The sequence below is a fragment of the Diabrotica virgifera genome, chromosome 4 (assembly GCF_917563875.1).
Source record: "Diabrotica virgifera virgifera chromosome 4, PGI_DIABVI_V3a".
NCBI lineage: Eukaryota > Metazoa > Arthropoda > Insecta > Coleoptera > Chrysomelidae > Diabrotica > Diabrotica virgifera.
The window spans coordinates 181143615-181168755 of record NC_065446.1 but is presented as its reverse complement, the minus strand read 5'-3'; the positions used below and the strand labels follow the sequence as shown (position 1 = coordinate 181168755).

Sequence of the window (25141 nt, the reverse complement as noted above, 5' to 3'; positions counted from 1 at the left end):
ATGTATTTTTTAGATGAGTAAAATCAGCCAGAAAATCGCTGAGTAAAGTGTATCGAGCTAAAAGGCACTCTTCTACACTTTACGTTTAAGAATACATCACCACTTTTCTTCTAAAATTTTCGTTTTTCTTTTGCAGGTTAAGTAATTATCGAACCACCCTAGTAAGCATCTCTTTGATGTTCACATCAAAGAGGTATTTACATTGTTTGTTACACGTTTAGACTTTATTATTGGATTTCCTGAATCACAAAACTCGTTTAGATAATCCACAAAAACATTACCTGACTGCTAGATTAGCTTCTGTAACAAATTTTAGATATAAATACAAATAGGGTCCGAATGGCCCATGTTGCCTTTTACGTGACAAAATTCTTTCGACGCAATAATTTCATAAATGATAATGAATATTTTGAACAGCTCATGACTATGTTGAAGGAAACATACTTCTAAACAAATCCAGTGATGCATAAAATTCAATAAAAAATTGTTTAACAGTTTATGATAAAATAATTGGCGTCTCGGGACCGTTGGACCCACCTAGCCCGGATAAGGGTTAAGGACATCCAAAACAGTGTATATTTCAAAAATCTGACGATTTGAGCAAGGCGTAAGGAAATGGGCGATTTAAAAATTTCACAAGAAAAGCGAATAATTCGCGAAATGAACGTTAGATCGAAAAACTAAAAAATACGTTTTCAATATTTTTCAAAAATCTATCGAAAGATATCAAACATGACCCCCCACGGAGAGGGGTGGGGGGTAAATTAAAAATTTTATAAACCAATCCCGCGATATTTCGCAAAATAAACATTGAATCGAAAAACTGCAAAAAAAACACTTAATCAATATTTTTGAAAAATCTATCGAACGGTATTAAACACGACCCCCACAGAGGTGGCGTGGGGGATTACTTTAAAATCTTACATAGGAGCCCCAAATTTTTATTCCAGATTTGGATTCTTTACGTAAAAATAAGCAACTTTTATTCGAAACATTTTTTCGAATTATGGAGAGATGGCGCTATAATCTGAAAAACGATTGTTGGAAATGGAAAATTAAATTAAAAAATGCAAGCGCCCACTTAAATGAAAAACTTTACTTAACTTTTTTGGTTTTAGGCCCACTCTTCACTACCCAATAGGTCCCCAAAGCGCTCGAGTGAGTACACATTTAGCATACTTCGCTCCCGTACTATAACAGGATAGTAGAAGACCAAACATATCAATGTCAATAAAACGAAATTTACTTTAAAGAAATTCGTATAGTCCTCTGTAGTTTTATCTAACAATAAAACACTGAAAACGTTTAGTCCAGAAAATTATCCGCTAGGAGAAATATTCTAATTCGGATTCTTTGCGCAATCTTACTCAAAAAGAACTCCTTTTAACAAATTTGCATGTTGCCAGGACCAAAAAGTGGTCAAAAATTTTTTAAACGTTTTTTTTTGTTTTTTTCCTAAAATTATTTTTTTTTGCACGGAAAAAAGTTTTTTTAGGTTTTTTGGATCATTCCAAAGAGAAAAGGTCTTTAGTGACTTTTCTCTAAAAATGATAGTTTTTGACATATAAGCGATTAAAAATTGAAAAATTGCGAAATCGGCCATTTTTAACCCTCAAAAACTATGTGAAAAGCTGAAAATTTGAATGTTGCCAAGGTAGGCAGATATTCTTTAAACATCGATTGATGAAATTCCGTAGAGTTTTTTGCAATGCAATATTTAAAACTCCTTTGTTTTTTAATTGCTATTCAAGCACGCACGACACTATTTTCCACCGACAGTATGGTGCAAATGAAAGGAATGAATTCGTTATTTCGTAAACCGGCGACTTTAAGGAAAAATCCCGAAACAGGTCGATTTTTATTTTTAAGTTATGATATTGTGGCATATATGGTATACTAGTGACGTCATCCATCTGGAAGTGATGACGTAATCGATGATTTTTTTAAATAAGAATAGGGGTCGTGTGCTAGCTCATTTGAAAGGTTTTTCAATTTTCTATTTAGTAATATAAACATTTACATAATTATTTGTACAGGGTGTCCAAAAAATTTTTATTAAATTAAATTATTTGACAAAAAAAGAAGTAGAAGGACACCCTGTATAAAAAATTATGTAAATGTTTACATTACTTGATGGAGAATTGAAGAACCTTTCAAACGAGCTACCACACGACCCCTATTCTCATTTAAAAAAATCATCGATTACGTCATCATGCCCAGAAGGATGACGTGACTAGTATACCATATATGCCACAATATCATAACTTAAAAATAAAAATCGACCTGTTTTGGGATTTTTCCTTAAAGTCGCCGATTTTCGAAATAACGAATTTATTCCTTTCATTTGCACCATACTGTCGGTGGAAAATAGTGTCGCGCACGCTTGATTCGCAATTAAAAAACAAAGGAGTTTTGAATATTGTATTGCAAAAAACTCTTCGGGATTTCATCAATCGATGTTTAAAGAATGTCTACCTACCTTGGCAACATTCAAATTTTCAGTTTTTCACATAGTCTTTGAGGGTTAAAAATGGCCGATTTCGCAATTTTTCAATTTTTAATCGCTTATATGTCAAAAACTATCATTTTTAGAATAAAGTCACTAAAGACGTTTTCTGTTTGGAACGATCCAAAAAACCTAAAAAAACTCTTTCCATGCAATAAAAATAATTTTAGGAAAAAAACAAAAAAAAAAACATTTAAAAAATTTTTGACCACCTTTTGGTCCTGGCAACATGGAAATTTGTTAAAAGGAGTCCTTTTTGAGTAAGATTGTGCAAAAAATCCGAATTAGAATATTTTTCCTAGCGGATGCGCAGTGGCTTTCTGGACTACTTTGTTTTCTATACTTCCACAAAATTTATTACAACTATGTGACTACAGCTGTTTCGGCAGAGTGGCTTTCTCAAATGATTTAGATTACTATGGGTTTGCCATTTTAAAGTCTTTAACTGAAGAGGTTGAGGAGTGGGGAGCTGTTTATCTCGAGTTGGTCATTCAGAATTCAGATTCAGATTCAGAGAGATCTGTAAAATGCATGCTCAGTTCTGTTGTCCAGACGAATTTTTTATGTTTCTCAATAGAACACAGATAGTAATTTATTATAATATGTGACATTCTATATAAATAACAAACAAAATTTTCTTGCTTTCCCATGAGATGCGTTAATTAAGTTTTCATTGTAGTTGGGATATAATTATAAAATGATTTTATTGTATCATTATTTGCGTTTGACATTGAAAATAGTTGCATTTCCGCGGAAGTGATTTTTATTTATTACAATGTTCAGCGAAGGTTTGACTCAGTCGATATGTGGTTAACGTGGTGTTATTCTTCGATTCTAATTTTTTTGGTAAGTAAATATCAAAAATCTATAAAAAAAATTAAGTAATAGATGATTTAATTTTTAAAACAGGTTAGCTTATTATATTTATATATTTTTTAATAATCCACATTTAAATTAAATGTTAGATATATTTATATGAGATCAATCCGCATTTTATGTAATGCAAATAAATAAGTTATTATAATCCATAAAAAATTTAAAAACGATTGTGAAAATCGAAAATCGAAGATTGACAAATTTTAATTATGTCTTGCATATACCTATACCAATATAATAATGCCTTGCATACAGTATGGTGCAAATGTTTGTAATAAATTCGTTATTTCCTAAACCAGCGACTTTAAGGAAAAATCCTGAAAGAGGTCGATTTTAATTTTTAAATTAGGATTTTCTGACATATAAATATATCATACTAGTAACGTCATTCATCTGGGCGTGATACCGTAATCGACGATTTTTTTTAAATGAGAATAGGGGTCGTGTGGTAGCTCATTTGGAAGGTTATTCAATTATCTATTCAGCAATAAAAACAATAACATAATTATTTATACAGGGTGTCCAGAAAAATTTTGTGAATTAAATTAATTCACACACAAAGAAGAATGTATGTAATTTGTTTAATTCAAAATACATTCTGCTGCTGTCAGAAAATAGAAAAAAATGTTTTTCATAATTATACATTGCTTTTCGCTTAATTTCAATGTTCAAGTTGTCAAATTTGAACATTGAATTAAGCGAAAAGCAATGTTTATTTATGAAGTAAACATTTTTTTCTGTATTCTAACAGCAGTAGAATGTATTTTTAATTAAACAAATTACGTACATTTTTCTTTTTGTGTCAATTAATTTAATTCAAAATAATTTTCTTTGACACCTTGTATAAATAATTATACCAATGTTTATATTACTGAATAGAGGACTGAATAGCCTTTCAAATGAGCTAGCAAACGACCCCTGTTCTCGTTTAAAAAAATCATCGATTACGTCATCACGCCCAGATCGATGACGTCACTAGTATGATATAACTGTAAAAAATCATGATTTAAAAATAAAAATCGACCTCTTTAAGGAATTTTCCTTAAAGTCGCTAACTTACAACATAACGAATTTATTCCAAACATTTGCACCATACTGTATAATAATATTAATATACATATAAATATAATATGCAAATAACTTAATGTGAAGTAAAAAACTCCTTGGTGTAGTTTATACTCGTATTGGTAGTTAAAAAGACTTCAAACGCCGCTGCAGAAGTTGTTGTTATGGCCTCCGTAATACACAGACATGCCAGCATTTCTATATGTATTACTTAGCAATTTTATTGGTTCCACTTACTGCATCTTTATCCACCACGTCACAGACCCATAGGTTATCATTTGTTTAATAATCCTTGTGAGTAACCATAAGATTATTTTGGGGTTGTGCCCCATTCCTAACCGCATATTCTTTACGTCTGACCAACGACACAGTAGCTTTCTGTATGTTTTTTGTTATGTAATTATTCCATGTAAACGTAAACTTTTGGTCAAAATATACCACCAGGTATTTTGTGCCTTTGGCAACTAAAATGTTTGTTCCTCTTAGCACCGGTGGTATGAAGCTTTGTAATGCTGTCTTTTTGTGAATTTGACGACTTGTGTCTTTTCAGCATTGACTATCAATCTCTCTTGTTCACACCATTATCGAATATATTTAGGCTAGGTGTGTATTCTCCCAGATACTACCTGGACAAATTTGCCCTTTGCGGCAATTGCAATATCGTCAGCGTATCCTAGACAGATATCTTCTGTGAACAGATTTTTGAGAAGATCATCTACCAAAATTTCCCAAAGTAAAGGTGAATATACTCCTCATTGGGGTGTGGCTCCATCTGCTCTTAGTTTGATGGTTGCTTTATTCAAAGAGGATATTGCTATCCTATTCTCCAAGAATGCCTTTATCTCTAGCATACATTTTTTTAGAAACATGTGATACTGAAGTACAGGAAATTAGTTAACGATCACAATCGTAAGTATTTTTTATTGGTGCTAGATTTAGGCTAATACTTTCAAGGCTTACAGTAAACGCCCCAACATCAGGTCCCAGTACAAGTTTTTGTTTGATAACATATTGGACATATTATATTGTAAGCCTTGAAAACGGTAGCCCAACTCTAACACAACTAAATCTACTTAAGATTATGAGTTTTGACTCATTTCCAATACGCCAGTATTATGGACTCACATTGGCAACCATTTGTCATTTAAGTTATCTTGTAAATACAGTCGAACCCGCTTAATAGAATACCTCTTATAGAAATATCCCGCTTTAAGGAATATAAATTTGAGTTTCCGAAATGTTTCCACTAGCCACCAATGATGGGTTATTTATTAGAATATCCGGGTTATAAGAATACTTTTTCTTTGGCACGAAGGCTATTCCGATAAGCGGGTTCGACTGTATATTTATGTTAAAAAGTTGTGCGCTTTTTGTACTGCAGTTTAAATTACATAAAAACTACGAATAGTTTTCCATTCTTGTTTTTTTCTTTGTGTTAATAATATTTTCTAGATTATGTAGATATCCAGAGAGTCTCTGTTCCAATAATAAATTAATAAAAAAAACAGCAATAAATTCAATGTTCCGTTATATTAGGGACTACATATAGTCTAGTAAAATAAGATTACACTACATGTAAATCAAAATGTAAATTCGTACAAGTTAAAATAAATTTTATATCAAAGTTTAGGTGAATACAAGAGATATTTTCAAAAATGTACTAAAATCATATGAGGGGATCATTGTTTAAATAATTAAAAAGAGGTCATTTTTGCACAATATTTACTTTTTTAAATGCTGAGGTAGTTTACGTTTTATTGAAGGCCTTTAGGGTTTTTTTCTACAAATCTGAAGGACAAATGTTTTACCTAAGACTTACTAAATAAAATTTGACCCCCTATTTACTTAAATAATTATATATAAAATTTAAAAATCAAATTTGCAAAGATATATTATTTGCGTTTTAAATAAGCAATATAAATTATTTTATTTAATAGAAGCAGTTGCGGTAATTTACCAGTATTAATAAAAAAATTAATCAAAAAATATTTAATAATTTATGAGATATTTAATTTGTTTATTAAATCTTACTATATTTTCAATTGCCAAAACGCGGTTGTTACCAAAAGAATATAAAATCTTTTTTATTACTTTTATTTTATGTATGTTTTCCACAAATGTATTGATAAATTCAAATTTCAATTTAACTCCCCTCTAAAATGGCATTTGAAGATTTTCCTAATTTGTTTATAATTTGTTATTTTAAAAACGTCACGGGGATTAAATATTTTGAAGTGCCGTTCCGATAATCGGGTTTCTGGGAATTTTTCACTAATTAACAATTTTTTTGTCTTTATGTTTTTTATATATATTATTTTTTTTTTATATATTGTAAAAACCTGAGATACAGGATGCAGCCAGAAAGCAGTTTATTAGCGAAAAGTCTTAGATTTAAAATATTGTTTATTATATTTTTAATTTCAATTATTCTAATTGTTTAAAAAGTAGTAAACTTTGTATCTGGGGCTTTTCGTTGTTTTCCTCGTATTGCGAGAGATGTCGCTAGATTGCGTCTCAAAAGGTGGAATCATTGCATCTCGATGGTTCGCCTTAAATAGTCAGGGTTGTTAATATTTGTTTCAGAGTTGTGACTGCATAGCTCCACCGAGGACGCATGGGATGCAGAAATAGCTATCTGGAGATGGTGGTCCAACTCTGAAACAAATTAAAACAAAACTGCCGTTTTCTCTTAATTTTTTGTCGTTTTTTTTCTTATATATATTTTTGCTTATAGCGGGGGTTTCGTTAAGAATGTCCAACCTCTGAGTTGTAGATTCTAGACCCCAAAATATTAAGATTTAACCAAAATCACTTAAATAAAACATGGCCCCTTATTGAGTTACAGGGTGTTTTATTTAAAAATTTAAAAATTACTATTGCTCAGTATTTTAAAACTATTTGACGTATTCTTTTCATACTTGGTAGAAAGTGTAAGTACTATACACCCTATGGAATTATGTTAAAAACAGGTTTCCGTCTATTACCAAAAGCGTATTTGGCGATTTTGGTTAAATCTTAATATTTTGAAATCTGGAATCTACAACTTAAAAATTGGACATTTCTAATGAAACCCCCTCTATAAGCAAATCTATATCTTTTACTGTAAGAAAAAAAAAGAAGAAGAAAAAACACAAACAAATTTGTTAATTAGTGAAAAATTTCCAGGAATCCCGATTATCGGAACAACATTTCAAAATGTTTAATCCCCGTCACGTTATTAAAAAGAAACAAATTATAATCAAATTAGAACAATTTTCAAATGCCATTTTAGAAGGCAGTTGAATTGAAATTGTAATTTATTAATACATTTATCGAAACAACACATAAAAAATAAAAGTTTTGAGATTTTACAAAGATTCTTATTCTTTTGGTAACAACCACATTTTTGCAATTGAAAATATAGTACCATTACTTTCTTACTTAAGCCGTCCTCTTGTACCTTACGGTGTCAAGGTAAGTGGAGAAATCAAACGTCTCCATGCCTTTGTGTCATTAGCTAGTCTTTCTCCTTCTCTCCACCCAATATTTCTTTTTTACGCAAGCCTTTCCAATATTTGTGTTCCACGTTCTTGCTGGCCTGCCTCTTCGTCGTTTGTTGTCAGATGCCGCTTTCCATACCCTCTTTACAGTTCTACCTTCACTAATTCTCGCCATATGTCCGAACCACGATAACTGTTTCGTTTCAAGTCTGTCTAAGGTCCTTCCAACACCGCACCTTTCACGTATATCTTCATTTCTTATACGATCACGTCTGGTCACCCCGGATACCGCAAGTAAATATCTCATTTTAAATGCTTGAATTTTACTACAGATGTAGTTCTTATTACCTTCTTCCTCCTTAGAAAGAATGCAGTACTGTGTTTGCGCTAAGCATTTTCTTATTTTATAGTACAGTAGACGGATGTAGTTCACTGTCCACGTGTCACTACCGTAGAGTAGCACCGGCTTCGTTTACAGTTTGAAATAATTTCATTTTTGTTTTCAGGTTTACTTCTTTCTTCCTAATAAAACTTTTATTTAGTGCATAGTATAATTTTGTTGCACTCATTACCCTGCTGTTTATTTCTGGTTCTATATTTCCTTGCTCATTCATTGTTGATCCTAGATACTTGAAGTCCTCTACTTGTGTAATGGTCTCATTATTCAGCTTTACATTTATATTTTCTTGAGTTTTAGAGATTACCACAGCTTCTGTTTTTTCAATATTTATCTTCATCCCAAATTCCTTAAAGGCTTAATTCCAAACATTCACATTCACTTGCAAGTCTTTTAAATTAAAAGACCAATCTTAATTAATTCCTAAACACCAATAATTAAAAATCACTTAACGATCGCAAAATGTTAAATCAAAAAAAACTTCTGTGTCCTTTGTACACAAAACAACATTCACAACACTAAATATTCCTAAATCAATCCTAAATCAATTTACATCAAATATCTAAATGGTTTCCGTGATAAAGCCCGCTATCGAGTTGTTTATCCATGACAGCAAATAAAACACGACCATCCTCAACTCTTGCCAATACTCAAATCCGCTTGCCAGTTGAGTTGAGTAACATTTAATAAACAAATTAAATATCTTATAAATTATTAAATATTTTTTAACCAATTTTTTTGCTTAATACTGGTAAGATACCCCTACTTCTCTTATTAAATAAAATAATTTATAGCACTTATTTAAAACGAAAATAATATTTTTTTTTGCAAATTTGATTTTTAAAATTTGTATATAATTATTTAAATAAATAGGGGGTCGAATTTAATTTGGTAAGTCTTAGATAAAAGATTTATAATTCAGCTTTGCACAAAAAAATCCTAAAGACCTTCATTAAAATGTAAATTGCCTCAGCATTTAAAAGAGTAAATATTGTGCAAAAATGACCCCTTTTTAATTATTTAAACAATGATCCACTCATATGATTTGGATACTTTTTTGAAAATATCGTCTGTATTCACCTAAACTTCGATATACAATTTATTCCAACCTGTACGGAATTACATTTTAATTTTTTTTTATTTTATTAGGCTAATACTGCATAAAATTTGATGAAAGCGAAACCAGCCAAGCTGATATATTTTATGAAAATTTAAAATCCGTGTTGTGTTTTTTTTGCTATTTTTTATTATATTATTGTAAATTTTCATCAAGTAACTGCCAATACAGAAAATACCTTATAATTTAATTTATAACTAATCCTTTCCTGTATATTCTATAATTTTTAACGCTACTTAAACGTTGTAGTTTTGTAAAAAAAAACTTCATTAAGTGATTTATACTTCAGTATCCATTGTAATTTTGATCCCAGAGTATACATTTTGTAGTAATAATCCAAAATTAAATATTTTATTTGAGGTCATTTAATAGTGGGATGAATATATGCATGCAAAGGTTATTTAAATAATATTTATCCTCTAAATTATATAGTTTATAGCTATGAGTAATTTGCGTATCTGGGCCTATCATATTATTATTTTGATACCTTAAAGGGCATGGTCATTGAGAAAGCCGGTTCCTAAATTGAATATACCACAACCGCTGTACAAGTGGGATATCAAGAAAACAAGCATGCTTGGAAAATTTACTGAAAAACCGAAAAATTTTTATAAGAACGAATGGAGTAGGTACTACCACAGAATTACTAACTACACAGAAAAGCGAATCTGACTGCCGTTTCCATTGATTTTGTTGGAACCGAAATATTTGACCTTGAGCACCACTTACAGAGAATATATCTTAGAACATAAAGTACTACTTGATGTTCTATGGAATAGACCATTCCAAATGATGTGATATTTTTGAAAAGTAGTTATTACTTAAATTATTAAATATAAAATTTAACTATAAAATAGGTATAAATAAAATATAAAATAAAAATATATAAATATAAATTTTAAGAAAATTTAACTATGAACAACTGTCACTGTCAGTCGCAAAAGTGAGGTTGCACCACTTACATACGTAGCGAATGCCCATGAAAATTATGTTACCGATTTCTGCCTCAGTTTCGCTTCTGTGAAGTTAGTAATTCTGTCGTACTAGGACTATCCTAGAGATGAACCGAAATAGGAATAGACGTTTCGCGGTAGCAAATTTCAAATTATGACAGGACGCGTTCAGTTCGTCGACAACTGCTTATAGTCTAAGAGCTAGTGAACCCTCCGACTAACGGTCGTCCTGTAAGGCTAGAAATTTTTCTAGTGATAATTCATAGCACACCAAGGCTAAAAACCATGACCTGGCAGGCATCAGTGGTGCACGTATATCTACCAGGTGAATCGAAAAGTGCAAATTTAGGGGGTAAAATAAACTTTCTCCTGTAAGGTTTAAATTTAAGTATGTGTTTGAGTAAGTCATTTAGAAGAAATGTGTACAATGACAGGCGATTCTGAAGAGCATAAGACCTTGCCAGGAGAGGGGAAAGATTAGGGGTTCTTCCTAAAATTATTCTTTTTGCATCGAACAATTTTTTTTAGGTTTTTTTGAATCATTCCAAAAAAAAAGGTATTTAGTGATTTTTCTCTTAAGTTAATAGTTTTTGTTATATAGGCGATTGAAAATTTTGAAAATTGCGGAATCGGCCATTTTTAACCCTAAATCGGACATTTATCTAAAAATTTCAAAGTTACCAAGGTAGGTAGATATTTTCTAAATATTTATTGATGCAATCCCAAAGAATTTTTTGCAATACGATATCGGAAACCCTTTTGTTTTTTAATTGCTAATCAAGCGGGCGCGACATTGTAGTATAAGTGAGGACGTTTGAGTTGGCATAAATTCATTATCTCGAGAATGGACAAATTTCAAGAGAAATCCTCAGACAGGTCGATTTTTATCTTTAAATTAGGACTTTTTGGCATATATATAATACTAGTGACGTCATACATCTGAGCGTGATGACGTAATCGATGATTTTTTTAAATGAGAGTAGGGGTTGCGTGATAGCTCATTTGAATGGTTATTTAGTTCTCTATTCACTAATATAAACATTAACATAATTATTTATACAGGGTATACAAAAAAAATTTTTTTTATTAAATTAACTTTGATTAAATTTGACAAATAGAAGAAAAATTTTTTTGTACACCCTGTGTAAATAATTATGTTAATGTTTATATTACTGAATAGAGAATTAAATAACCTTTTAAATGAGCTATCACACAACTCCTACTCTTATTTAAAAAAATCATCGATTACGTCATCACGCCCAGATGGATGACGTCACTAGTATTATATATATATGCCAAAAAGTCCTAATTCAAAAATAAAAATCGACCTATCTGAGGATTTCTCTTGAAATTTGCCCATTCTCGAGATAATGAATTTATGCAAACTCAAACGTCCTCACTTATACTACAGTGTCGCGCCCGCTTGATTAGCAATTAAAAAAACAAAGGGGTTTTCGATATTTTATTGCAAAAAACTCTTCGGGATTTCATCAATTAAAGTTTAAAGAATATCTATGTTCCTTGACAACATTGAAATTTTTAGATAAATGTCCGATTTAGGGTTAAAAATCGCCGATTTCGTAATTTTCAAAATTTTCAATCGCTTATGTAACAAAAACTGTTAACTTAAGAGAAAAAAATCACTAAAGACCTTTTTTGTTTGGAATGATTCAAAAAACCTAAAAAAAATTGTTCGACGCAAAAAGAATAATTTTAGGAAAAACCCCTAATCTTTCCCCTCGCCTGGCATGGTCTTCTGCTCTTCAGAATCGCCTGTAATTGTACACATTTCTTCTAACTGACTTACTCAAACACATACTTAAATTTAAACCTTACAGGAGAAAGTTTATTTTACCCCCTAAATTTGCACTTTTCGATTCACCTGGTAGATACACTTGCACCGCTGATGCCTGCCAGGCCTGGTATGAATTATCACTAGACAAATTTCTAGCCTTACAGGACGACCGTTAGTCGGAGGGTTCACTAGCTCTTAGACTATTAGCTGTAGAAGTGGATAATTTTACTATAGGGACGATTCGCGACGTTGCCAAGTTTTGTGCCAATCTCAATTTTGAGTAATAATGGTTTTGAATTATCATATTGTTATAATTTTTGTTTTAACAATTATAACAGTCCTAAACAATTGGGAAAAAATAAGCAAAGTCGAATTGTGATATTTAGTAAATAGAATAAAATTGTTATAAAATTTCACAGAACGAGTAACAGTTAAGAAATATTCAAATTAAAATAATTTAAAAAGACTAGGTTTTCACTCTAATGGCATATAAAACAACATAATGCTATTCTACATCCCACCAGAATGAAAACAATGGGAACCTTCTCTGGTTACACCTCCGAAGCTTCTACAATTTGCAAGCCCTACGGATGCTGAGACTAAGGAAGATGAGGGAATTCTACAATTTACAATGCACGTCTTATCTGCTCAGCGCGGTAAAGTTCCAACGAGAATGGTTCCCTTCATACTCCAATCAGAATAAATGTAAATCAAAAATGAATAACCATTTTCAATTTCGTTGCAAAACGAAAATACAGCCGAACCATATTCTAGGCCAATCAGAGAGTGCAGGAAGCACCTCTACCGGTTTCGAAACATATTAACCTCTCATCAGGAGGCACACATGCTGCTCTCTCTGATCCAACCAAAACAAACCCCCAGCGTGTAGTCCCGGATTGCAACGAACGAAATGGCATAGATGCCCTAGCGGCAACTGCTAGCAAAAAGACTAGGTTTTCACTCTAATGGCATATAAAACAACATAATGCTATTCTACATCCCACCAGAATGAAAACAATGGGAACCTTCTCTGGTTACACCTCCGAGGCTTCTACAATTTCCAAGCCATACGGATGCTAAGACTAAGGAAGATGAGGGAATTCTACAATTTACAATTCACGTCTTATCTGCTCAGCACGGTAAAGTTTCAACGAGAATGGTTCCCTTCATACTCCAATCAGAGTAAATGTAAATCAAAAATGAATAACCATTGTTAATTTCGTTGCAAAACGAAATTGAAAATGATGTGCCACCTGATGAGAGACTAATAAGTTTCGAAACCGGTAAAGGTGCTTGCTGCACTCTCTGGTTGGACTAGAATATGGTTCGGCTGTATTTTCGTTTTACTTGCCTATTGCATTAATTGGCAAATAATAAAGATGTGCCAATACAGCCCTAATATATTGTTATAAGATTTAAATTTGTTACTTAGAAATTTGGAAAACACTTACCTAAATATTATAATATTATTCAAATTCGACGGATATTATCATGTCAAAGCATATTATTTAAATTATTTCTATAGTATGATAGTTATTTATTGTACAAGGTGCAAAAATAGCAGATCTATCTTACCGCAATACATGAAAGTTAGGCGCTAAAATCTCCATTTTGCGCTGCGTATAATACGATATTGTTCTCTACAACTCACCAGAAACACCAGAAGTTTCAACAATTTTGGGTAAAAATGAAAATAAATATTACCTATATCAAGAAATAATCACGAAGGTAGGAGAAATTGCCTAAGCAACTACTAAAACAAAAAAAAATATGTCAAAGTGGGCCAAAGTTTGGTTTCTGGTCAAAGTGTGGTGAAAGCACGAAACTAACTAATTGTTATAAATGTATTAACTGCACGTACAAGAATTGTAATTTTCCACCAAATTAATAAAAAATAGAAGTGATCAACTGTGATGCATAATAATTTATAAAATAAAAATATATACAATTTTCATTCAGTTGCAATGCGAAGGCAAAACTGTCCTAATCTTCACTTAGTTCAGAGAGCGCAAACCAGCACTTTAAATCGACGATTTTTTCCTCTTATTAGAGGCATTATCAGAGAGGCATAGGTTTGCTATCTCTGTCCCAAGTAAAAATAACCACAGTAAAAATAGGACTAGCTCTCGGAAGATTTTTAGTTGAGACAGAGATAGCAAACCTATGCCTGAAGCCATTTCCTTGTGGCATTTTTATAATTAAGTATTTTCGATGGAAAATAAGCCACAATTTTACCAAAAAAAAATTAATTTATTAACGTTTCGCCGCCCAAGTCGAGTGTCGTTGTCAAAATGCAAAATAATACTATTAGTATTATTAATAATAATAATCCTAATAATACTAATAGTATGGAGAATGCAAAGTACCCAGACGATACCTCCCTAGGATTTCCTCCCTAGGGAGGAAAAGTACAACTTTGCTCCCTACAATCAGGTCCGGAAAAGTATACTTTCGGTAGAGGTAGGTGAAAAAATGTTTTTCCTGTAGTTAGCTGTATACCATCAATCAGAAAAATTGGAAAAAAAATCCTTTGTAAAAGGTATAACATTTTATTAAAATCACTTTAAAGGGCTACATCAAAACAAAACGTTTTAGATTTTATAAAAAAATCATCATCAGTATGAGATAGACTTGATGCTAGCTGAACCACCAAAAAAAATATTCTGGTAAAAACCCTTTAAATATAACATGGATGCATTATAGTTGCATACTTGAATAAAATGCCTTATGATGGAATAAGTCATTGGAATGTAAACAACTCAATTTGCATCCCACGTGTTGGAAAATTCAATACATTACCTAAGGACATCGGACATTATCCTTGTTGCCATGTATCCATCATAAGGCATGTTATTTAAGTATGCACCTTTAATGCATCCATGTTATATTTAAAGGGTTTTTACCCGAGTATTTTTTTGGTGACTCAGCTAGCATCCAGTCTATCTAACACTAATGATGATTTTTTTATAAAATCGAAAACGTTTTGTTTTGATGTAACCCTTTAAAGCGATTTTAATAAAATTTTATACCTTTTACAAAGGATTTTTTTCCAATTTGTATAGAAAATAGTATATTAAAGTGTAATTGGATATTGAGGTCTTTAAAATACGTGCGATTTTTCGAATTTTTTTCGACCGCTTTTCTCACCAAACCCACACCCAGAACCGCAAACTGGCCTAACGTATTTGTCAGTAAAATCCACAGCCCCCTTGAAATCAACAACCTTGTACTGTTGTACGTAATTTCTCAGATATCCACATATCCGATTCAGCTACCAAAGCTGAGAAAATAATTTGACATACTGAAGAAGCTGTTTCTAATCTTCCTTCCGACTAAGCCGAAATTGCCAGACCAAATGTCGCCAGAATTCTCCGTACTTCGAAACCCCCACCGACAAATATACCAGTCTTTCAGATAGACGTGCACTTAAAGCACTCTATAACCACCATGACATTGTCATTCTTCCGGCCGACAAAGGTAATGCCACTGTCATTACCGTCTAATTATTTCGACAAAATTTTCAGACTTCTTAATTCCACAAAATACAAATGCGTCCAAAACGACCCCAGTACCTATCTAGAAAAAATGACCAAATCCATCATAAATAAGTCCACTCTACCTTCAGACATAACAAAATCCTCAAGTCACAGGGAAAAATCGTCCCGAATTTCAAGAATATACGATGTTACAAAAATCCATAATTCCAACGTCGCCCTAAGACCCATCGTCAGTTCATACAACTGCCTAACTCAAACATTGACGAAACATCTCGCCTTATCGCTACAACCATCAGCCGAAAACGCCTTGTCAAAAATTCTTTCAATTTTATTGATCTTCTGATAAATATTTCTATTTCGCCCTAAGATATACTATGGTTTATTTTTAAACGAAGACGAGTAAGTGCACACCTACATTGGATCCGATTTTCTCCGATCAGATCAGATCAGATCAGATCCGATCCGATCCGACAGGCGGTGCCTACATTGGATCCGTCTTTCTCCGATCAGATCAGATCCGATTCAGACCGGTTTTCCGGCGAGGGTGCCTACATTGGTTCAGTAATCTTCCGACCACCGACCACCGACAATGAGTTCCGATGAAGATGTGTTAAGGAGATGATGAATTTAATATATTTAAACATGTTAGCTTGCAACCCCCAACTTACAACCAGTTTGAAACCAGTTTGAAACCGGTTTGCAACCAGTTTGCAACCAGTTTGCAACCATTTTGCAACCAACTTGCAACCAATTTGCAACCAACTTGCAACCAACTTGCAGCCAACTTGCAACTAAAATTGCAACTCAACTTGCAACCAATCGGAATGAAACCAAACACTTCTCGATGAGAATAGGAGAAGCTACTCCCGACGTCGGCCGATATCGGATCTGATCTGATCTGATCGGATCGGAGAAAAACGGATCCAATGTAGGCACTCCCATTTAATACTATGGGTTTATTTTTTATTCCGACGTCGGCCGACGTCGGATCTGATCTGATCTGATCGGATCGGAGAAAAACGGATCCAATGTAGGCACCCCCATTTAATACTATGGGTTTATTTTCTATTCCGACGTCGGCCGACGTCGGATCTGATCTGATCGGAGAAAATCGGATCCAATGTAGGTGCGGCCTAAACTAAAAAGCCAGATTCACACCCAAGAAACTCACTAGAAAAATCACCAAATACATCTTCTTTTTTGGTTGATCATATCGGCCTACGACAGCAACCCGTACATATTATATTATACTAATACATCGCTAAAGAGGTCTAATAATAATAGTCCAGGGCGCATCTGTTTTGAGATGGACGTTGAGAGGTGACTCAAATTTTTTTGCAGAAATTGCTTGAAAATAAATCAAATAATAACATTTGAGTTATCCTCCTTCTCAAAAAGGTCCGGAACATTGTTTAAATATTCAAAATGTCAAAAATTGAAGGAAAAATTCGATTTTTTCTCCGTTTTTGATTATAACTTTAAAAGTATTCCTTTTCGAGAAAAGTTGTACTGACATAAAAGTTGCGTAATGAAATTTCCTACAATATAGAATTTGCTAAAAATTTACAAAATAGTCACCCTAGTTGCAAAATAGCAATAATTGCGAAAAAACCATACAAAAACAAGTATTGGCATTTTACCTTTTTCAACCATTTATGCTACACTCAGGACCTTCATATTTCACTCAGAAAAATTATATGATACAGTAAAACAACACTGCAAATTTCATTAAGATCGGTTTAATAGATTTTGCAAAATAAATTTTGCAATACAGCTTTCGCAAAAATAATTAATTTTTTCAAAATGTTACAGGACTGAAAATAAAGCAGATAGCAAGTTGATTTTTTTTGCTTATATAAGTGTACTGTATCTTTCATTTGCAATTTTCAAAATTAAAATCGAATAATTACCACGGCGTCAGAAAATTTTTGAAATAAACAATAATTTTTGGTGCTACGAGCAGGACAGCGGTGTTCAATTCACACAAGTTGATTTCCACCAAAATTTCTTCCAATCTTTATCTAATATATTATTTTCTTACTCTATATTTTGTTGTATTTTAATATTTTAATTCCACAAAAATCAAACTAATTTTATTATTGTTTGTGAAATATTGTTTAAACAACTGCATATGTTTAAAAATAATAAACTTTTATTATTTAAGGTAAAATATATGAACAAAGAAAGTTTTTGCTAATAAAAGTGTTATTTTAAAGGATAGAGTATGTGTTTTTATTTTGCAATAAACAAATTTATTTATTTATATCGAAATGTAATAAAATTAAAATGTATCAATCGTTATCAAAGGTCAATGGTATGCCCAATCAGAGCAAACTATCCGCTGTCCTGCGCGTAGCACCAATAATTAATGTTTATTTAAAAAAATTCCTGACGCCCTGGTGTGAATTGATTTTAATTTTGCAAAATTGCAAATGAAAAGTACAGTACACTTCTATACGCAAAAAAATTTTCAACTTGCCATCTGCTTTATTTTCTGCCCTGTAACATTTTGAAAAAATGAATTTGTTTTTACGAAAGCTGGATTGCAAAAATTATTTTGCAAAGTCTATAAAACCGATCTTAATGAAATTTACATTATTGTTTTACTGTATCATAAAGTTTTTCGGGGTGAAATATGAAGGTCCTAAGTGTAGCATAAATGGTTGAAAAACGTAAAATGCGAATTCTTGTTTTTGTATGTTTTTTTCACAATTATTGGTATTTTGCAACAAGGGTGACTATTTTTTAAATTGCTAACTAATTCTATATTGTAGGAAATTTAATTATGCAACTTTTATGTTTGCACAACTTTTCTCGGGAATGAATATTTTTAAAGTTATAATCAAAAAACCAAGAAAAAAATCGAATTTTTCCTTCATTTTTTGACATTTTGATTATTTAAACAATGTTCCGGACCTTTTTGAGAGGGAGGATAACTCAAATATTGTTATTTGAATATTTTCAAGCAATTTCTGCAAAAAAATTCGAGTCGCCTCTCAACGTCCAAATGTACTAATATTTTTACAGATGCGCCCTGGTCTATAACTGTTTTTTATATAAAAGTAGACTAAAAATCTAAAAATTAAAGGAATAACGCACAAACACAAAAAATCGTGGATATAATTTAATTAACCTATGAAATGCCAATAATGTTAAAATTTCATGTCATTATTGTCAAAATTTTTTAACAGTGTAGTAAACTTGCCTGAGGTTGGACCAATTACAAACAAGCATTACGGCGCGGTAAATTTGAATTACTTTTCTTGGTTTAAAAGGAGAGCATAGTTAGCTCTAACATTGTTTCGATATTCACCAACATCCCTATTGATGAAACCATTTTCATCTTGAACTCTAACCATCAAATTCCCCAAGACACATTATCTCTTATAAAACACTGCAGGACTAATACATACTTTTCATTCCAAAATCATTTATATCGTCAAATCAAAGGTGCCCCTCTCTCTACCTTAATAGCTGAGATCTACATGCAATATTTTGAAACAATAGCCCCGTCATCATCAAATCTCAAACCCACCTGCTGGTTAAGGTACGTTGATGACACTTTCTTCATTTGGTCCCATGGTAAAGATACATTAGGTCTCTTCCTCTCCCACCTGAATAGAGTACATCCCAGCATCCCGGCACAGTTCATTGTAGCACACAATGCAGAGAAGCTCATTTGCCCTTTTGTCAGCCAGTCGCTGGTTGCACATATTCTGTTCTTGAGATCGCATTGTAGTGATGTATAAAACAAATCATACCTGCTTAATCCCTTTCAGTGGAAGCGACAGATCAACGGGCACTTCTCAAGAAATAGTAAAAACTTGCATGGTGGTTTATCTAACCGACTAGGTACCACGTGCTTGCTTGGAATTTGAAGGATTAAGCAGACTGCCTGGCCTGCATTCATTCGCTGAGCAGCATTCTCCCGCTCATAATCACTGCTAAGAAATATTGTGATTCACGGACGTGAGTGCTATACTTTGCCAGGTTAGGTTCCAGAATGATCTTCAGGCTATCTGTATTCCGCCAAAATATCGTAGTTGGCAATTTTCACGTTTTTTTGCAACTTTTATGACATTATAGTATGAATTAAATTTAACAGCACTGACTACAGCAAGGTATTTCTGTGTATTACTAACAACTAAAACAAAATAAAAAGACATACAATAAGTACAGTCGAAAGTCGAAGGGTTCACCGTAAAACATAAACTTTCTTTCTTTCTCCCCTTCCTTATACCCTTTCAGGTGTCGGATTTGGGTTAAGTTTAGCTACATATTCACCCATCTCTTCCATTCTTTTCTGTCTTGTGCTATTAGTTTCATTTCTTCTAGCGTTTTCTGTTTAATTTTTCCTGCTTCTATTATTTGCTGTATCCATGTTTTCCTCGGTCTGCCTTTTTTCTTTTTTGTAATATTCCTTGTTTCGTGAACTTTCCTTGTTAGTCTACTAGGTTTCATTCTCATTAGATGTCCATACCAGTTTAATTGTCTCTTTATTATTTTATTCATTATCGGTTCCTGTTTAGTTATCCCTCTTATTGCCTCATTTCTTATTCTATCCCATTTGGTCTTTCCGGCTATAGCTCGTAGATGTCTCATCTCAATTGCATTTATCCTACTATTATGCTTTTTCTGTAAAGTCCAATTCTCGCTCGTACACAGTATCGTCGGTATCACAATCGTATTATATATTTTAATTTTTGTTTCCTGGGACAATTATTTTTTCCTCAGAACTGGCGCTAGTGCGTAGTACAGTTTGTTTGATTTTTTGGTTCTGTTTGTTATTTCGAGGTCTATTTTCCCATCATTGGTAATTATACTTCCAAGATAATCATATGCGGTAACTATTTCCAGATGAATATTTTTGCATTTTATATTTACTTCATTTTCTTCCTTTTCGCCGATGACCATTATTTTACTTTTCTCGATGTTTATTTCCATTTCTAATTTCTCTATTTCTCCTGTCCATAAGTTTTTGCATTTTTGTCACGGGATCTGCTATAAGGACTATATCATCCGCATACAATAAGGCTTCTATTTTTATTGGCTGTAGTTTTTGGTAGGTATCCTATTGTTGTCTGTATTTGGTTCGTTCTTTCTCCAGTATTTCTAGTCAATTCATTCATGACTATTATGAATAGCAGCGGACTAAGACTGTCTCCTTGTTTGATACCTCTTTCCCAATTGAATTCTTCAGATCTATCTCCTGCTATCTGCACACGCCCTTTAACTACTCTGTATATACTTTCAATTATTTTTATCAGTATAATTGGTACTTTCATGTTCTGCAAGCATTTCCATATAATTTTTTTTCTATAGAGTCGAATGCTGCCCTTAGATCTCTGAACGCTAGAATGAGCTTTCCCCCCGAGTCAATAATTCTTTCTATTATATTTCTAATGATGTAAATGTTATCGTTTGTCTGTCTTTCTGGTCTAAACGCTGCTTGTTCCTATCCAAGTTCTTTTTCTACCTCTGGTCTTAGCCTCTTCTCTACTATTTTGGTGTATATTTTAAAACATACCGATGATAAACATATTGCTCTATAATTTTCTCAGTTGACGTGTTCTCCCTTTTTTGCAAATTGGCACTATAAGGTTACTTTGCCAGTCTTTTGGGATTTGGGAAAACATAAACAAAAGGAACAAAATAACAATGTTGTACAATACAATCGAGTGATTCGCCGTAAAACATAAAAGAAAAGGATTACACATTTAGGAGATTTCAATTCCATGGTTCTTTTTTATTTAACTATATAATAATGTAACTTAACGCTTTACTCATACCCCTCATGCAGATCCTGTATTTTTTTACCTATTAAAATTTATTTACTACATGCAATCAATAGATAAAAATTATAAGCATTTTTTTTGTAAAAAAGTGTGTATGTATAAATTTGGATTTGTTGAATGGGTTGCATGTGAGAGTTTATTTTAACCCAGCACCTGCCACGTGGGGTGCTACCAGCACCCCATAACACATTTTTATCAAATATTTGGTATTTCAAGTTTGGTAACCGAGCTGTGCGTCATAGTAGCTTTCTATAATATTATATAGCATATATGTGTTAGTGTTTGAAGTGGTTATTTAGTGTCATTCTGAACTTATAGCTATAAAGTCGAATTGAGGTGTCATTATCTGGCACTTTAAGTTTTAATTTTTTTTGTATTTTTGATAAACAGGTCAAATTTACATTTTTTATTGAAATAACTGATTTAAATTATTAATATAGACTCTATACTCACTAAATCTTAATTTTTTTAGATATTTTACTTGACTTCATTTATTATGGCTCGGTACTTGCTAATTTGCTTATAACACCTTTTTCATTTTATTTTTTAACTTTTGTAACATATTAGTGGCTAATAAGTTAATAAAACATGTTTATTTATATTCTTGTGTTACACAACACATTATTCTGTTTTTTAAACAAGTAGATCACAGAACATATTTAAAGGGTGCTGTGAGCACAGCACCCCACGTGGCAGTTGGCGCCTTGCAAAGCCACGTGGCAGGTGCCGGGTTAAATGAAGTAAAAGACAGACGTACTCTCAATCATTTATCATGATTAGACTTTAGGCAAATATGCAAATAAAAAAATATGAAATATGCGCATAAATATGCAGTATTTTACCCAAAAATATGCATATTTATCTAGAAAATATGCATATAATAAAAGCATTATTTACAATATTTTTTTATTTACAAAAATATTTACAATATATTCACATGTTTTATTAATTAACATGTACCTACCTGTGGATTTTACAAAACAAGCTTATGTAATTAAATATTTAAGTATTTCAACAAATAAATGATATTATTTCAAATTGTGGTAACACTAAATTATCAAATGCTGTCCAGATTTTCAATTTTTTTTTTCAAATTTAAGACAATAGGTGGTTCTAAATTAAGTGGTTCGGAAAATGTTCCAGCCTGTACTTGAATCACTTCAGAAAGAACCTGATAACTACTGTTTATTTCCATGGTTGCTTTAAATTTTTGGAAAATTTCCTTCCCAATATGTATTACTTTTAATGTTTTGGCACAATGATTCCAATTCTTTTATGAAAAATATACTGTCTAACAATGATCATTTGGAAGATTCTAATTGGGTAATAGTTTTCTCAACAAAACTATAGTTTGATTTTATAAATGGTACTGATCTGTATATTTTTGGCATTTTCAAAGCACAGTAGTTATTCACAATTACAAAGACAGTGCTTATTTGACAACAAAAATGAAACTGTCTAAATAAAAATTTTTACCTAGAGGTACAAACTGGCAAATTTTGGAACCCTTGTATCAAGGACAAAACTTGACAAAATGTATAAGCCGGTATATTTTATTAGTTAATACATTGCGATACCAAAAATTTGGATACCTAGAAATTATAAAACAAAATAAAATATTGAGATTTCCAATCTATTTGTTATCTGAATATAAAGAGATATTTATAGTTACAACCAAAATTCCAAATTATATGCACTTTATGCACACTTATATAAAAATATGCAAAATTGGAAATTTTTGCATTTTTATGCATAATATGCAAAATATGCAATTTGCATATTTGCCTAAGTCTAATCATGATTGAGAGTACGTCTGTCTTTTACTTCATTTTAAATTTGGATTTGTTATCCAGTGATAAGTAACTAGTCTCTCAGATTATTTAAATATGCCTTTATCGCTAAGTACCTACTTCATTGCACTTCACTTCACTTCACTGCTACTTAGAACCTATATGGTATCTCCAATAGTTTGTGCCTCTTCAGTATCCGATTCTGCTCACTATTACCTAGCAGGTTTAGTGTAAGATTGTTTGGGTGGTTTTCCAATTTTACCAAATCGCGGCTGCTGTATTCACTTACTATTTCCTTAACTGTGGCTATTTGTAGATCGTCTCGGATTTCCATGTTTGGTATAAACCAAGGTGCATTTGTTATGGTCCGTAGTACTTACCTTCGACTGAAAGCTTTCCAATATCTCTATGTTTAAGTTTTCAGATATACCCCATAGTTGTACACCATATGTCCATATTTGGTTTTAAGGCTGCTTTATAAACGAATCATTTGTTTTTGAAGCTAAGTTTTGACTGTCTTTCCAATAGCCAATAGTATTTGCTGAGTTTCACGCCAAATTGATTTCTTTTGTTAAAAATGTGTTTTCTCCAGGTCAGTCCTTTGTCCAAGTACATCCCTGAATACTTGACGCTGTCAGATTGAGGCAGATTTTGTCCATTTAGTGTAACAGGTGGCGCGGCGCTTTACCTCTGCATTTGGTAAATGTTACCTGCACTGATTGTACTTCATTAACTTTGGTTCACCAGTGTCTTCTCCAAACCTGAATTTTCACTAGATGTTGGAGAATTCTTGCAGCTATGACTGGGTCTTTGTGTTTGACCATTATCTCTTTATCATCTGCAAAGGGAGCTGTGATTGTTTGGTTGCTTACTGAAAAATCAGCTGTGTACATAAGATAAAGAAGTGGACCAATAACACTGCTCTCTGGTACCCCTGCCTTTATCAATGTGATTTCTGATGTTGTTTGCCCCTACCTAATAATGATGTTGTTTGTAATAATGTAAAGTGTGTGGGAGATACTTTTTTAATTAAACAGTAGCCCTCATGCCAAACAAGTTTTTTATTTAACTAAATAATAATGTTACTTAACGCGATGTTCATACCCCCTCCCTCCAAATTGCGTTACGTAATAATTGAACGACCCCTAAGCTACTATTACTGACTTTTTATTATTTATTCATTTTATTCTTTTTATCTTACAAACATGTATATCATAACATTCTTTATGGATATTGAATTTGATATTAATAAATGTGACTGTAAATAAATGGTCGGAAATTCTCACAAGATAACTATACACCAAACGGAAACCTTATAACACAAGTTTTTATTCGTTTTATGTTTGCCCGGTATTCTTAAACGAGTTCTTAAACATATTTTCTGTCTTCTTGGTCCAATATTTTCTTTAAGGTCTGAGAAACTAGAACATTGAATTGTAAGTTTCAAGATATATGTGACATTCTCTTTGATAAGTCATGCGAATGGAGCGAAATAAGTTTCCTGAATACCTATCGAAGAGATTGAGTTTAAAGTTTTCTGGATATAAATTTATTGAAAACTCAAAGACGCAGTAATAAAGGACGTTAAAATGATTGTACACAGAAATACAACTTGAACGAAACCTGAGTATATCTATACTTAATAAATATAAAAATTGTATACAAAAGACTAATAATAATCTCTTTATTTTGATTATTTTCTTATTAGTTGCCATTTATAGGTACCTAATCAAAGAAACATACTTTGTTGAGATATCATTGTAATGCAATAATAAACCACTTACAATAATCTTCACATAAAATTCTTAAAAAAAGTGGTATTGTAACTCGACCTAATTCAGGACCAGTAATTTTAACAACAATGTGATACG

At 32.2% G+C, this 25141-nt stretch overlaps 1 protein-coding gene across 1 annotated transcript in view; it reads left to right on the top strand.

Annotated features, from left to right (window-relative positions):
• The first annotated feature begins 3219 nt into the window (after nt 1-3219).
• Nucleotides 3220-25141, top strand: part of LOC114337879 (uncharacterized) — a 214308-nt gene continuing 192386 nt past the window's right edge. Inside the window, exon 1 of the mRNA XM_050648609.1 lies at nt 3220-3352. Within this exon, the coding sequence (XP_050504566.1) occupies nt 3311-3352 (42 nt within the window). The 5' untranslated portion in view covers nt 3220-3310. The remainder of the gene's footprint in view (nt 3353-25141) is intronic.